Source organism: Salminus brasiliensis, chromosome 7 (assembly GCF_030463535.1).
Source record: "Salminus brasiliensis chromosome 7, fSalBra1.hap2, whole genome shotgun sequence".
Taxonomy (NCBI): domain Eukaryota; kingdom Metazoa; phylum Chordata; class Actinopteri; order Characiformes; family Bryconidae; genus Salminus; species Salminus brasiliensis.
The window spans coordinates 3,332,567-3,347,777 of NC_132884.1; the positions used below are offsets into that span (position 1 = coordinate 3,332,567).

Genomic DNA, 15,211 nt, shown 5'->3' on the forward strand with positions numbered 1-15,211 from the left:
AGTAATATTTTCGTAGACACATACTTTATCTGAGTATTATTAAATTTGCTAAATTCATTTTCAGGAGGAATATACATTTTATTCATGACATTAGATTTCGACTCTCTTGCCAGTTCTTGCATGTTTATTTATTATTGCATTAAAACGTCAGACTCATATTAGTGTGAAATTACATCGTGCATATCCTATTTAATATTTTCCCTAAGTACTTTCCCAGTACTGCTTATTAGCTGTCACTAAATAAAACCCTCCATCAGTTAAATGTAGTTAGAAAACACTTGGGCTGGATCTCAATTGCCCCCTACACGCCACACAGTGCCCTGTGTCTCTGTAGGTAGTCATAACATTATGGCTAGGCCACTCAAGCAGTGCATTAAACCGGTATGTATCTGTTTGGGCCCTGTGAGCACATCCCAAACGCATGGCTTTTTTGTTTGTCCATAAAATAATGAACTAACTGGGTGCAGAAGCCCTTATATCACGACCTACCTAGTGCACTACATAGGGAACAGGGGTTGAGATTGAGACCGAGCCTTTTTCTTTTTTTTTTTACATTTTTACTTGTTTAAATGTTTCTGCTTTTATTATATATTTTTTATCTCCCTCTCGCTCAGTATGGTTCTGAGTCCGTATTTACGCACAGCTCCAGTACTTTTCTGTACTTTCTAAGCCCTTGGTTGCCCGAGTTGTTTACACGTCCCTTGCCGTGACTCTCTCCCCCTCTCTCTCCCTCTCTCTCTCACATCAGGTTAAAAAAGTGTGTAAAGTTAATCAGCGAGTGTCTACGGCTTTTCTATCCCTCCGTTAAAGTGCGTTAAAGCAATGCGGACTCAGGTCTCCGTTAACCCGCCTTTTCCCCCGCTTTCCTCGCTACTAAAGGAGAAGCATGAATGAACCCTCGCCGTACACACAGCCTTCTTCTCAAATCGCCCGCCTTCGGCGCTCTCCGCTCCGATTGGTCAGTCGCGCAGTTGCCGTGGCAACACTGAGGCAACCGCGCGTTCGCCCCGCCCCTTTGACCATATATGGTGCGTCCCAGCCCCGTTTGTAGCTTCTGATTGGTCGGCGGCGCTCTCGGCAACATTTTGTGAAGTCACCATAGAAAAATTCGTCTCGCCGGACTGCTGCTGCTCCCAAGCGCGCAAAATTAAAGAGGCACCGCCGCCTGGAAACGCGGCCAAACCTGGGTTGTTTGGCTTTATTTGAATCGAGGAAACCCAAAACAAGCGGGGGAGGACAACAAAGAACAGGAGCCCTGGAGCTAACGGTCGACACGGACGACGGACTGAAGATTTGAACGCGGAGATAAGGTGAGGCGACGGAGCGCTGCTCCTGCGTCCAGTACGGTTTCATTTCCCCATTCTCTGTGATTCAGAGCGCCGCGACTGAGCCCGGCCGCACCGGCGGTGCCTTTCCATGTCTTATTCCTCATTAAATGCCTCCTTTTTTACGTTAGTTTGAGCTCAACCGTCCTTTTCTGCTCCGTTCTCCGGCTGTCAGCCATGTAGGTATGAGCTAGCTCGCGCCCGCTGTAGTAAACAACTTAGCTAGCATGTTAGCTTAGCATAGGCGCAACAAAGCTAGGATATGCGCTGGTATTCAGTGAGGTAGGAGATGCGGGCGCCTCTCTCTCTCTCTCCCTCTCCCTCTCTCTCTCTCTCTCTTTTCTCTCTCTCTGTCATTTTAAAGCTGTGATTTTAATGCGGCTGATTTCTACACATGTTTTAAAGCCTTAATCTGGCGCGACGATGGTCCTGAGCGAGAAGGAGGCGGGGAGGAGGTTGACCTCGGCCGCAGCGAGAGGAGACGCCGCGGAGTTGCGGCGGGTGCTGCAGGACTGCAGGGTTCACCCAGACACCCTCAATGAATTCGGGAAAACCGCCTTACAGGTGAATACAAATGTCCCAAAAACCTCCCCCATAATCTCTCACTACGACCACGAAGTGATCAAGCCCTATACGCCTCTCTTTTATTATTAATAATTTGATTAATTAGTTCTTAATTGCATAAATAATGTCAAAAATACCCCAATGATGGTTATCAGAAACCCAGACACTCCGGAGTCCACAGAATGGACAATATGGGTAATCAAATATAGGCATAATAGATTTGCATGTGTTTTCCGGGTTGGTTTTAATAAGACGAGGCCACAAGATAATATCTTGAGGCCACGAGATGATAGTGCTGTATTGCTGTTAAAAATAATATGGATTCATAGCCTAAATATACTATCTTAAGGCCTTAATATATTATTTAATGGGCTGTATTGTTTTAATTGTCAGTATGAACTTAACTCGTGGCCCTTAATATATTATCTTGTGGCCACGCCTTATTAAAGACACCAGTATCAGTGTGTATCTTGGTGGCTCTGTTGAATATTATTATTATTATTACAATATTATTGAGTACAATGGTTTATTTAGTTGTGTACTGTTCTGCACCAAGTCCAATTAAACCTAAAGTAATTAAAGTATTGATTACAGTATATTGATATATCTATATATAGTAGTGAAGGGAATTGGAGCTGTGGAGTCATTTACTTCGTCTTATTCTCCGATATGTAACTCAGGTGTGTAAACGGCTACGTCCTCCCTGAGGGACCATGGCGGGGCCAATTGATCAGGGAACTCCACATTGCAGTGTGTTTGATATTCAGCAGTAGGTGTAGCAGCACAGCTCATGTTTAGGTTCACAGTTTGATGATTTCCCTGCTCAAACACACGTAACTAAACCCAGTCATTAACTGATGAGGTGAATCGGGTGTGTTTGAGCAGGGAAATCACCTGACAGTCTGGACTCTCCGGCTTTCCAGGGCGTAAAGCTGTCACTTACTTTTGGTTTCCAGACCAGATACGGGACTGATGAGAAACAGCAGTCAGACTTTTACCTCTCATTACTGAGTCATTAGTGTTTATTATCAGTATATGACTTATTAATTCATTTGGCACGAAGCTATGAACTCCTCAGTCTTACGCTGAGTTCATTTACATAACTTGAGTGATCGTACCAATACCAGTTCCTGAAGGATGCTTTGTTACCTTTATCTACATTTAATAGATAAAGCATCTAAGGTGTGGCTTACACCTGAAATTACTGCTGGATGTGGGTAATTTTACTTAACACAGCAGAAGCACTGAGGTTAATACTAGCAATAAAGCCAATCAGCCAACTGGTATATGGTATTTTTCAGCACTTAAGTGGTATTAAGTGGGTCAGTACCATGAAAGTATTACATTTTCTATCAGTAGTATTATTGTTTACGTGTTTGCTGTTTTTATGGAATACTATAAATGTAATTTTCTAGCTGACAATCATGTAATTACCTCTGAATAACTGTGTAATTCATGTAAAATGAATAGCAGCGGTCAGCACCCTATTAATACTATATGTTATTGAGTATTAAATATACATTTTGGCTTCGAAATGTCTGTAAACTCTAAAAACACAAATAAATTGCATGATCAAGACAGGATAATAAGTCAGGATAATAAATTTAACCTCAATCACGAGCAGGTTTTTAGATCAGCGCTGATTTTCTTATTTACCATGCTTGCTGCTCTCCAGGTTATGATGATGGGAAACACCAGCGTGGCTTGCCTGTTGCTGGAGAATGGTGCTGACCCCAACATGCCGGACCGCTTCGGAATAACGCCGGCTCATGACGCAGCCCGAACAGGCTTTTTAGACACACTCCGTGTCCTAGTGGACTACGGCGCTTCGGTCAACGTCCCTGATCAGTCTGGAGCCTTACCCATCCACCTCGCCATTCGAGAGGGCTACAGAGATGTGGTGGAGTACTTAGCTCCACGCTCAAACCTCGGGCATCAAGACACGCGAGGGGACAACGCGCTGGACATTGCCAGGGCAACGTGTCCTCCAGATATGGTGGAACTGCTAAAACGGCAACTGGAGTCCACCTTGGCATTACAGTCGTAGACAAAAAGGGGTAATATCTAGAACGTCACCCCTTGAAACAATTCTAGAGCCCAGTCCTTTGGGGGAGGGGTGCACTTTTTTTTTGTTTGTTTTTGGTGTACAGTACTAGATTACCATGTGTTTACTTATTTTATTAGGTGTTTAATCGTTCATTTGCATAGTTAAATCAGAATACTAGATGAAGAATGTAGCAGCAGCAGTTTTGCACAGAGCAAAAGTACCAGAGTTGGTGATGAGGGACGCTTTCCCTGTCCAGCGGTCCGGGTGTTTGCCATGCACAATTGTAAATAGCTCTTTTTTCATCCCTTTTACAGCCAACATTACATTTACATTTACATTTACTGCACGGGTCTGTGTAGAAAACTTGAACTGTTAACCTTTTTAAGAAAAAACGAAAAAGAAAAAAGAAAGAATTACTGTTGCCTTCGCTCACTTAGTGAGGTCTGCAACATGCACTGATGAACTTGTAGATGATTTGCTTAGTTTGTGTTTCTTTTTGTGTTAAATCTTTAGTGTTTGTGACGTGTATATAACATTTTATGAAAATATTGACTTATTTATTGAGAAATTGTAAATAGACATTTATGTTTACTGTGGGTTTTCTGATGTTATTTATGAGAATCTTTGTCAACACCCCTTGGCCCCGCCCCGTAATTTGATGTACTGGTATTGTTATTCTGTGAATTCTTTGAAATAATTAAATGCTTAAACCTGAATTTGTTGTCTGACTGTGTTTGTACAGCTCAATCAAGATTTTCTATCACCACAAGAGGGCGCTGCTCACAAGCATTTCTCACTGGAAGCCAAAATATGCTCCCATGACTCCCATGACATGGAAAAAACTATTTACAGCAAAAATGCTGATCATTTTAGTGTTTTAAAATATAAATAAATAAAATCGAAATAATTGAGTGGTTTGGTGAAAGGCGTCATTGTCCCCACTATTTGCAGTGGAAGTACATGGACCCAGGAGTTGTCATGTTTACAAATTTAGCCATTTTCATGATCTATGCAAAAGTTGCAAATGTTATCTAAGCTCTATATACAATGTTGATGATGGTATTATGGTGGCAAATCTGAAAACATACATTTTTAAGGGACTAATTTGCTGCTCAAAAGCCTTCATGTGTCCCTCCACCATGATTGGATTTTCAAACAAAACATTTTAGGCCCAAATCTCCTCAAACTTATCATAAACTAGTGCATTAACCCCTTAAATGGGCAATATCCCACCAGAGAATAGCCAAACCAGTTTGTCCAGAAGTCCCTGTAGTTACTGAGTAATAGGCCTTGTGTGTAATGAGCCTCGAAGTGTTAAGGGGTAGTGTTAAGCATCAGGCAGCATATTTGAACCTATTCCCTGTAACACAGTGTGTATTACAATGAGGATTTAGCTTCGTCTGGATGTCCGCATCCTTTCACCACCACTCTAGTTATTAGAATTACGCAGAAAATCTGTGGGACACCCATAATCAAACCAATTCTACAACGACTCACAAAAGGGTTAGAGCACAAACACCCCAAACACGGCTGTTCCTCCTTCAAAAGCAAAACCCAGGCCAGTAAAACAGAGCTGTAAAACGGGCCAACTTCAAAACCTCACAACTGTTACATCACAGTCTTGACTCGGTATTATTTAACCACACAGAACTGACACGCACTATAACATGTCCAAATATTTATGGACACCCTTTCTAATGCAGGCATTCAGCTACTTTAAGGTGCAAATGCACACAAACACACACACACACACACACACACACACACACACACACACACATCTAGCTTGTCTAGTCCCTGTAGAGAAGCACTGCCAATAAATAAGGACTCCTAACGTCAGGCGTAGACTGGGGGGGGTGTATAAAGCCCCCATGTAGCATTGAGCTGTGGAGCAGTGGAGCTGTATTCTCAGGAATGGTGCTTGGTGCACCACCCAATACTTTTGCGATGAGTTGGGGTAGTGAGTTGGGAATGATGAGGTCAGGTGTTGCTCATCCAACTTGACCTCTTGACCTCAATAACCCGTGCTCCCTTTTTGTTGAATGCAATCAATCAAATCCTCCCAGCAATGCTCCTCCACAATGTAGCAGTGGGGACAGTTACTCCAACAGAAAAAGCCTTGATTTTGGAAGAACCAATGCATAAGCAGGCGTCCCAATACTTTTATCCATATAGTGTATCTTAACAGTGCAGGCGGCCCAAGGTGACTCTCCCCAAGGACATTTCAAATTACCCAGCCCAGGAATGTGCTTTACCGAACAGGCCGAGGAGTGTGCTGTCAGTGAGGTAGACTCGCACAGCGCTGAGCAGGAACAGTTTGTCATGGGGTTTAAAGCTCGGAGGACATCGACACAATGGGTGTTTTGTTGGCCCTGGCAGCTTTAAAGCCAAAAGCCCAGGCTACCTGTTGCATCCTGTAACTAAATCTCGAGTGCCAGTCCTCCAGATCTCTTTCGGCTGCAGCCCTTTGGCCGAATGTCAGTCAGCTTTAAGGGTTTATGGCTGTATTTAATGCATGTATGATTTTAGCATAAGGGCTCAATATGTTTATGTTGCAGCCTGTGAGCATGGATGGGGAATTTGAGGCCTATCTTACTGGGATCAGACATGAAAAGCCTTCACTAGAGGGCGCCAGACAAAATATATCTCCATTTAAGTTACATCACAGACAGATATGAGTTCCAACATGCTCCTCTCAGCACAGTTTCAGAGCCACAGTTTCAGTTTCTACAGAAAATGGAGGAATTATAACTTAGATTAGTGAATCCTACGCCACCGCAGTACTGAGAGCTGAATGTCGAGTGTTACTGCACTTCCTTTCGGTGTCATCCTCTTTTACAGTAATGCCTTTGTCAGCATTTTCTGTGACACTATGTGGTTACTAAGGAGTGTTTCATATGCATAACCACCGGCAAGCTTTCCTATAACAGATGTTTACTCAGATTCACTACCAGTACAGGCTCTGGGTGGGGCTTTAAAGAGCCTCAACATAGGAATTAGTGGGAATTGGGGTCAAAGCACATTAGAGCTGTTACCATATTGTGATTATTGGTATTATTTCATATCAGCCATAACATTAGCACCACCTGCCTAACAGACCTTGTGTAGGTCCCTCTTGTGCTGCCAAAGCAGATCTGACCATTCGAGGCATGGACTCCACAAGAAGGTCCTGTAGGTTGTGAGGTTGTGGGGCTTCCATGAGCATCACTGAGCCCATAGGTGCCCATGACCTTGGTGCTGCTGGCTCACCGGTTGTCCTTTCTTGGAGCACTTTTGGTAGATACTGACCACTGCATACCAGCAACACCCCACAAGACCTGCCTGATGTTCTGGAGATGGTCTGATGACCCAGTCGTCCAGAGCATCACAGTTTGGTTCTTCTCAAAGTGTCTCAGATTCTTACGCTCGTCCATTTTTCCTGCCTTAACACCTTCATCACCTTCGAGAACTGACTGTTCACTCGCTGCCTGGTATGTAGATCCACCCCTTGACAGATGAGGCCACTGGAGATGAAGATAATCAATTATTTTTTGCTTAATTTATGGCTGAGATATGCCTCATTGCAAAAATAATTCAAAGAGGGACACTGAGTTTCTTTACAGTGGTGGTGAACAGCATCAGGAGTCCAAACCCAACAGTCCACCTTTTTTGGGACTATTTTGTCTCACTACGCCCTGCATGTATCCCTCCACCATGGCAGCATTTGAACCTGTTTTGAGGTAAAAACCTTCTCAGCTTATACAGCTTGCTATTGGGTCTCGATTAGCAACACTGAGGGTCTGGGTCTGGGTCAGACATCTGGTACCTTTCACTACCGTTGGGAGCATTTCTATTAGAGCATTTCACACAAAGCAACTCTGAATGGCTTTGTTAGCATCTGAATAATTAAATTTTGCAAATATTTCAAAACACTGCTGGAAACTTCCTTCTAACAAACAATGCACTGTGCAGGCCAACTCCATACAGACGGAAATTTCCATTAGCCAAAGGTGGGCCTGAGAAGGAGGGATGAGTTGGGGCAGGAATGAGTGATTCAGTAAAGTGCTGCTGTGATATTCCTGCTATTGCTGTAGTAACTGGCTCGGCCTTACAAGTCAGGGCAAAACTGCACACACACTCACACACACACACTGTTAAATCAACACTCTTAGTGTTACGCTGACACTGAGTGTTAAAATTTCAATTTAATTTTAATTTTAATTTAACACTTCACTATCTTATCGCTGAATGCAATCAATCAAATCCTCACAGCAATGCTTCTCCAAAACCTAATAGAAAGCCTTCCTCCCTGGACTGCAGAGACAGTCACTCAAAACAAAAGCAGAAGAAACGTGTTTTTTTTTATAGCCTTGATGTTAGAAGAAACAATGAATGAGCAGGTGTCCCAATACTTTTGTCCATCGCGTTTATCTTAACAGTGTATTTTTAACACTGGCAAATTTGCTGCCAACAACTGCAGATTTCTCCTAACTTAATCTCTACTGATTCCCTTGTGCTGGAGGAACTCACCGAGGTGTAGCTCATGTTTAGGTACACGGCACTTTCCTTAGAAACCAGCGAGGAAAGATAGGATGTAGGCCAGGTAATACTGCCTGGACCAGGAATGTAATACTAGTAATACCTGCTGCGGGTTCGAACTTGCTTCTCCTCATTTTTTTCCACAGACTAGAACAGCGTCAAACAGCATTTCGCTGTGAGGTTGTCGCTCGGTGGCCTTTGAACGCTTGTAGCTTTCATGTCTGCTGTGTATTTGTTCTGTTGGAGATACAGATGCTAATAATGAAATAACAGAAAGCTGATATCAGTTGTTCCGCAGACTGGCCAACTTTAAGCCATGTATAACTATGCAAACAAACCGGCAGATTTTTTCGCCTTGCATCATCTATGAACGCCTACAAGACCCCTACTGCATCTCAAAAATGGCCAAAACCCCTCAAACCAGCCAGTCTGACCACCCACTGCTCCAGTTTGCACCAGAAAATGCCTCCAATATCCCCATTGTAAGAGTCATTATTAACAGGCAATTCAAGCATACAGTGATAAGACTTCCTTTATTGAAATACAGGTACAAACACTTCCAAACCTAAGGCACTTTATGCAATAATTAAAAAAATGAATATCATTCAGTATTGATGATTGCTCATCTCCAATGTACTGAGTGTCTGAAGCCCCCCCCAGTTCAAATCAGGGCTGGCATTACGATTGCGGTTGCTGGAAAACTTCAAATTAAACCCATTAATTTCAACTACCGAGTCTCCCAACGCATTCCAGAACCAGCCCAGTGATCTGGAAGTCAACGTACCCCTCTCTGTAGCAAGTCTGCCCTTGCTTCAGGACTCAAGGTGAGCTACATTCCACAGTTTGGTGAGTCGAACACGTCAAACTCCGAATCACCTTTCATTCATTCTGCGTTTGACCTCAGAAGGCAACAGGTCGAGCAGGCTATCCTCCACGATCAACCCGGTCAGTTTCAGCAGCCCGCAGTCTCCTATTTCCGAAGGCAAAGACTCCAGCCGGTTCCCTTTCAGCTCCAGATTGATCAAATGAGCCAAGTTCCCAACTCTCGGCGACAGAAAGGAAATGCTGTTGTTCCCCAGCGCCAGCGTCCTCAGCCTTTTACAGGAGAACAGCTCGTCTGGCAGCGCTTCCAGGGAGTTGTAGGCCGCAGAAAAGTGCCACAGGCTCTGCAGGATCCCGATTTCCGGAGGCAGAGATGTTAGCTGGTTGCGAGAGAGGTCAAGGTGCTGGAGTTTGGTGCAGTAGCAAAGCCTTGGAGGCAGGTTCCGGATTTTGTTCCAGCTCAGGTCGAGTGTTTCCAGTGAGCGCAGTTTGCAGATCTGCTCAGGGATGGAAGTGATGGAGTTGTGCCACAGTTTGAGCGTGCTCAGTCTCCGGCAGTGCTGCAGACTCAGGATCTCCTCCACGGTGGTCAGCCTGTTCCCCTTCAAGTCCAGCTCCTGCAGGTTGGTCAGGCTAAAGACGGCGCTGGGCAGGCGCTCCAGCTCGCAGGCTGTCAGTTCCAGACTGGCCAGGTTCACTAACTTCTTCAGGCTGCTGAAGGCTTGCAGCCGGCTGCCCTCGTTGTGCACGCACAGGCTCAGCAGCTGGCCTGCCAGGTCCGCCACTGCGGAGGGGATTTTGGTCAGCTTGCTGCGCAAGGTCAGCACTCGGAGGTTCTTCAGCTCACGTAAGGTGAACAAGTACGTGCTGCTGCGGGACAGCTCACTGGACAGGGGGCCACTTATATGGAGTTCCTCCAGGTTCTGTAAGGTGTACATCCATAAGGGGACCTGCTCTAGGCTTTCGAAGTTGAGCCGGAGGACCTTCAGGTTCTCTCGCAAGTGAGTGAGAGCCGCCAGCTGAAGTTTGGCGGGACAGTGGATGAGGCAAAGTTCCTGCAAGGCTGTGAGCTGGGTGACTGTTCCAGGGATCATCACGTTGCTGATCAGTTCCAGTTTCAGAGATTCCACCTCCGGAAGTTCAAACACAGTGTCCGGTAGACCCGGCAGCATGAACAAGTGCAGTTCCAAGCGGTCACTGGTGTTCCGGGAGAGTCGGGAGCGGAGTTTCTTGACAGGCCACTCGTGGTTAAGGTTTACCTGACCCAACCTGCTCTCGCTCACCTCAGACAGAAACACAGCGAAGCGCTTGGCGTAGAGGGGGTCATACTGGTCACTGAGGTGAAGGAGAAACGCGAAGTCATTTTTGACGTCCGGGATGTCATTGATTCCCATTTCCAGACGGACCTGCTCGAAAGAGTACTCCTTCAGCGGCCGATGGAACAGCCAGTAGAGGGAGTAGATAGACAGGAGTCCATACACCCCAACGAATGAGATGTAGCAGTAGGCCAGTTTGCAGAAGAGGTGGGCTTTGTTATTATTGCAGCAGAACAAGCTAAAACCAGTCAGGTCGGGCGGGACTACGCAAGTGACCACAATCTCAATGTTGGAGACCAAGATAACACTGTAAATGGTGATCACTGCAAATTTGAAGACCTTGAGGGATGTCTGGAGAACATACATGTGGTAAAGGAGATCTGCCTCTTCTACGTGTGTCCGAAACTTCTTCACCTTCTCAAACAGAGCTTTGGCCTGCTCGCCTTCCTTCTTGTCCAGGACAGACGCTGCAGGCTCTGGCTCATCCTTCTCCGAGTCAGACACGACGGATGTGGACCGGATAAAAATCACTGCCTCATCGTCCCCATCGGGGCTTTCCACAGCTGATGGTCTTACACTGGTGTTCTTTCTCCACGCGACTGCCCGCTCGTCTTCTCGCTCCTCAGACACCTCGCTAATTGCTCGCGTAGTCCAGGGTGAGTCGAAACACTTCCCCAGGATTGTCACGAACAGCTCGATCTTGGACGATGTCCCGGGGAACTTGAACCAGAAGCTGCTGGCCACCATGAAGATCATAGTATGTATAACAACCAGGTAGGGGAAATACTTAGCGTACCAGTGCACGGCTCGTTCGTAGCAGAAGCTGTTGATGAAGATGTACTGGTGGATGTCCAGGTCGTTCTTGCGGCCGAAGACCTCCACGACGTTGGGGGCGATCTGCTTGGTGATGGCAAAGTCCCAAAGGCTTTTATTTTCTCTGGGCTTTCGGAGGTGGTTGCAGTTCATGTCCTCGTCTGATGTTTCACTGACGCGGTCAGGGAGGCAGGAGATCTTCTCCTGAGTCAGCTACAAAAAGAGGAACACAGATGAGAGCTTATCCTTAAATCTCACATGACATACACTATGTGTCCAAATGTTTGTTGACACCACTTCTAAATGAATACATTCAGCTACTTTAAGATGAACTCATTGCTAAGACACATGTGCAAATGCACACACAAAGCTTGTTCTAGTCCCTGTAGAAAAGTACTGCCAAAAGAATAGGACTCTCTGGAGCAGATGAACATGAACCTATTGGCACCATGCCGCCTAATGCCAGGCGTGGGCTAGTAGAGGGGTATAAAGCCCCCCAGCATTGAGCTGTGGAGCAGTGGAAGAACTGTGCTCTCTGGAATGATGGTACTTTTTGGAGGAGTTGGGAAGTTTATAGGATTAGGTGAGGTGGTTAACGTCCAACATCCTGACCTCACAAACGCTCTTGTCACTAAATGCAATCAAATCCTCACAGCAATGCTCCTCCAAAATCTAGTAGCCAAGCCGTATTTTTTTAATATATACAATAGTTGTTACCTATGAGAATGTCCTGATCTTGTCCAGTGGTCCAGGGATATTTTAATAGATCAGGTAATGACTACCTTAACCACGGTGTTCAGAGTGCCATCTAGCGCCCATAAGGCGCCAATAACGGCCATTATGTCCCAGCCGGCAGCAGCAGCAGCAGTGTGGACAGAGCAGAGCTCTCAGACAGTAAATAAAGGAGTTGAGGTTCTGCAGTGTGGAGCTATTTTACAGTGGAACCTGAAACAGACCATAATATCTGACCCTTTATAAAACTCCCACTGAAACGCTCTGACCGTTTTACCAGCGGGAGAACCGGCACTCGCCTTTCTCTGTTTATAAACCAGCACTGAAGAACCCATTCAGAACCGAGTGGAGGCTAACACTAATGCTAACACACACACACATGCTATAGAAACCCCTATCACACACACAGCACATTTACCCACTATAAACCAGTTATTACACACCAGTAGACCAACAACCACAGATAATCAGTCCCCAATCACACACAGACAGGAGGTGATTAGACTGCAGTGTTGTAAAGGAGCTGGGAGCTGATTGGTCAGGGAGGAGAGTCAGACTGGATTGTAAGATATTAAACACTATATAACAGTCACTTTAAGAAAAGTCTCGACTAAACTAAACCAATCGAGACTAGATGGTATCGTCTGACGGCCAGCATTAAGAGACTCGGATTCGGTCGGGGGGCAAAATAACTGGATCTATAACTACAGATACTGTCCACAGACTAATGGAAACATGTCCAACACTTGTCACACTAACCAGCTTTCCCTACATGTAGGAATGATTGGAAATAATGAGTTTGTCTCTCCCAATCAGTCATTCGGTGGCACAGCTCTGGAGTGTCTCAGTAGAAGCAAGCTTAGAAAGGCTGACATAAGACGGTATGAATGAAATACTAAGCCCTGGAGAGTTCCTAATCCAATTCTATTCGAATCTGGGTCAGGACAGTGCAAAAACAGGCAAGACTGTTATGCCTTTCTCACACTCGAAGGTCAGCCTCACTGATAAGGATCCCTGAATAACACATTTAAACAGAGGGAGTAGGACTTAACTCGGAGTTTCTCTGCACAGCACAACATACTGTCTTCTGTCTCTTCCACTCTGTCCCTTTTCTACTGGTCAGACCACCCTCTGTACATCAGATGCTCGTAAGAGGGTAGCCTGGTCACACCGCTGCTTTAAAAACCAGTATGAGACGTTACTACGTTACTATCATGCCACTACACTACACGGCAAAAGTATTCGGACACCGGCTCATTCACTGTTCAAGGGTATTTTGTTGGAATAACTGTCCAGAGAAGGCTTTCTACTAGATTTCAGAGCATTGCTGTCAGTGAGGTCAGGATCTTGAATGATCACCATCACCCACCTCATCCCCAACTCTCCGACTCATCCCAAAAGTACTGGATGGAGCTCCACCATCCACCATTCCAGAGAACACAGTTCTTCCACTGCTCCAGAGCTCAATGCTGGGGGGCTTTGTACCCCTCCTCTAGGCCACGCCTGGCATTAGGCAGCGTGGTGCCTACAGGTTGACGAGCTGTGTGTGTGTGTGTGTGTCAGCAATGGGTGCAATTTAAAGTAGCTGAACGCATTCATTAGACAGGATGTCCACAAACATTTGGACAGTAGTAGTGTAGCTTCCATTCGTATGTATGCTTATCGGACCACCCTCTTTAAAATCAGTTGCTTATAACAGGTTAGCCTGGTTACACGGCTGTGAGGACCAGTAGGAGAGGTTTCTTCCAGTGCCAGCAGAGAAGTCAAATAGTCACTGATCAGCATGACTCAAATGACATTGAGCAAAACTGGTGACAACTAGCTTCCATTGTTTGTTAGCAACATTAGCATGTATGCTCTAATTGCCTAGCGCAACTGCACAAATGTCATTTCCCACTTTTTTTAGAACTGGAAAGGCTTTCAGAACTGGAGCAGAACGGGTGATACTGGTGATAAGAATGTGTACAGTACACTACAGGGCAGGAAAGTAACTGTTAGCATATCATGAAAAGAAAAGGAACCTTATCTCCCAATTCATCTGCTTTAGGATGAATAAACAAAGCCCTGGTCACATGGTTGGCTCTCAGCTCTCGGCTCTCGGCTCTCGGCTCTCAGCTCTCAGCTATCAGGAGGGCTGATAGTGAAAAGTAGCATACCTGAACAGTGCACCCGAACACTCCCATCATTAGCATGGCTATGCACAGGTACTCAGAGAAGACGTCCCACCAAGGCTTTAGGACCCGAAACCTGGGATTCTGGTCTGAGGCGATGTTCCGAAACTCATTAACTGGTATCATCCTGGAATCTGTGAATTTCAGAGTAAACGAACGACTGTTAGTCTCTCTTTGGCGCCTTTAAGTAAGCCCTGTAGCAGAGATCTCCAAGACTGGACCCTGAATCCAGTTTCCGGTCCTGGATTCTGAAATCCCCATTGGTGGACTGATGTGTTGATGTAACGACCAGAAACATGCATTGTATTCAACATTCGTCCAGATTTGAAGACCTTTGCTCAATAAGTTGCGAAGTGGGGCCTCCTCCATGAGCATCATTGAGGCCTTTGATGGTGCCCATGACCCTGGTCATCACTGGTTCACTGGCTGTCCTTCCTTGGACCACTGCATGCTGGAAACACCCCATAAGACCTGCCTGATGCTTGCGACATACTGAGATACTGCGACCCTGCTAGCTATTTCAAAGGGTGTCAAAGGGTCTGGTTTTTACGCTAGCCCATTTTTCCTACTTTCGAAAACATCACCTGTGTAATATGTAGACCCCACCCCTGGATAGGTGCCATCGGAACCAGATCATCAACGTTCTTCACTTCATATCGCACCATTTATCTGCAACCCAAGAGGATTCCTGCCCCTCAAAGCACTGGTTCTGAACTTCTGCTCAGTTCTGCAGGTTAAGACTTACCGGAAATGATCTCAGGTCTGGCCCTTAAAGACGATGCTGGCGATGCTCCTGTTCATGCACCCCTCAGACAGATGCACCCCTCAGGCCGAAGGTTTAGGTCATGCTGGAATCCGAGGGAAGTCTCACTGCTTTCATGTTTTCATTCTCTGAATGTGTCT

General features: G+C 45.6%; 2 protein-coding genes across 2 annotated transcripts; one reads left to right on the forward strand and one right to left on the reverse strand.

Annotated features, from left to right (window-relative positions):
• Nucleotides 1-1,097: 1,097 nt before the first annotated feature.
• Nucleotides 1,098-4,652, forward strand: cdkn2d (cyclin-dependent kinase inhibitor 2D (p19, inhibits CDK4)). Its single transcript, XM_072682811.1, has 3 exons — nucleotides 1,098-1,310; nucleotides 1,731-1,889; nucleotides 3,565-4,652. Exons 2-3 carry the CDS (start codon nucleotides 1,749-1,751, stop codon nucleotides 3,934-3,936), a joined length of 513 nt encoding a protein of 170 aa, XP_072538912.1. The 5' UTR covers nucleotides 1,098-1,310; nucleotides 1,731-1,748; the 3' UTR covers nucleotides 3,937-4,652.
• A 4,337-nt stretch (nucleotides 4,653-8,989) lies between these two features.
• LOC140559333 (volume-regulated anion channel subunit LRRC8E) lies at nucleotides 8,990-15,211 on the reverse strand. The gene is made up of 3 exons (XM_072682812.1): nucleotides 15,054-15,211; nucleotides 14,294-14,442; nucleotides 8,990-11,618 (listed from the first exon to the last, which is right to left on the reverse strand). The coding sequence occupies exons 2-3, from the start codon at nucleotides 14,432-14,434 to the stop codon at nucleotides 9,327-9,329; spliced, it is 2,433 nt and encodes an 810-aa protein (XP_072538913.1). The 5' UTR covers nucleotides 14,435-14,442; nucleotides 15,054-15,211; the 3' UTR covers nucleotides 8,990-9,326.

What these genes read in the sequence shown, in the direction of transcription:
- cdkn2d (XM_072682811.1), top strand. Translation starts at nt 1,749, where the DNA reads ATGGTCCTGAGCGAGAAGGAGGCGGGGAGGAGGTTGACCTCGGCCGCA. An exon ending in TCGGGAAAACCGCCTTACAG is followed by an intron (nt 1,890 to 3,564) that starts GTGAATACAAAT and finishes GCTGCTCTCCAG; the next exon opens with GTTATGATGATGGGAAACAC.
- LOC140559333 (XM_072682812.1), bottom strand. Translation starts at nt 14,434, where the DNA reads ATGATACCAGTTAATGAGTTTCGGAACATCGCCTCAGACCAGAATCCC. An exon ending in TGTTCGGGTGCACTGTTCAG is followed by an intron (nt 11,619 to 14,293) that starts GTATGCTACTTT and finishes CTCTTTTTGTAG; the next exon opens with CTGACTCAGGAGAAGATCTC.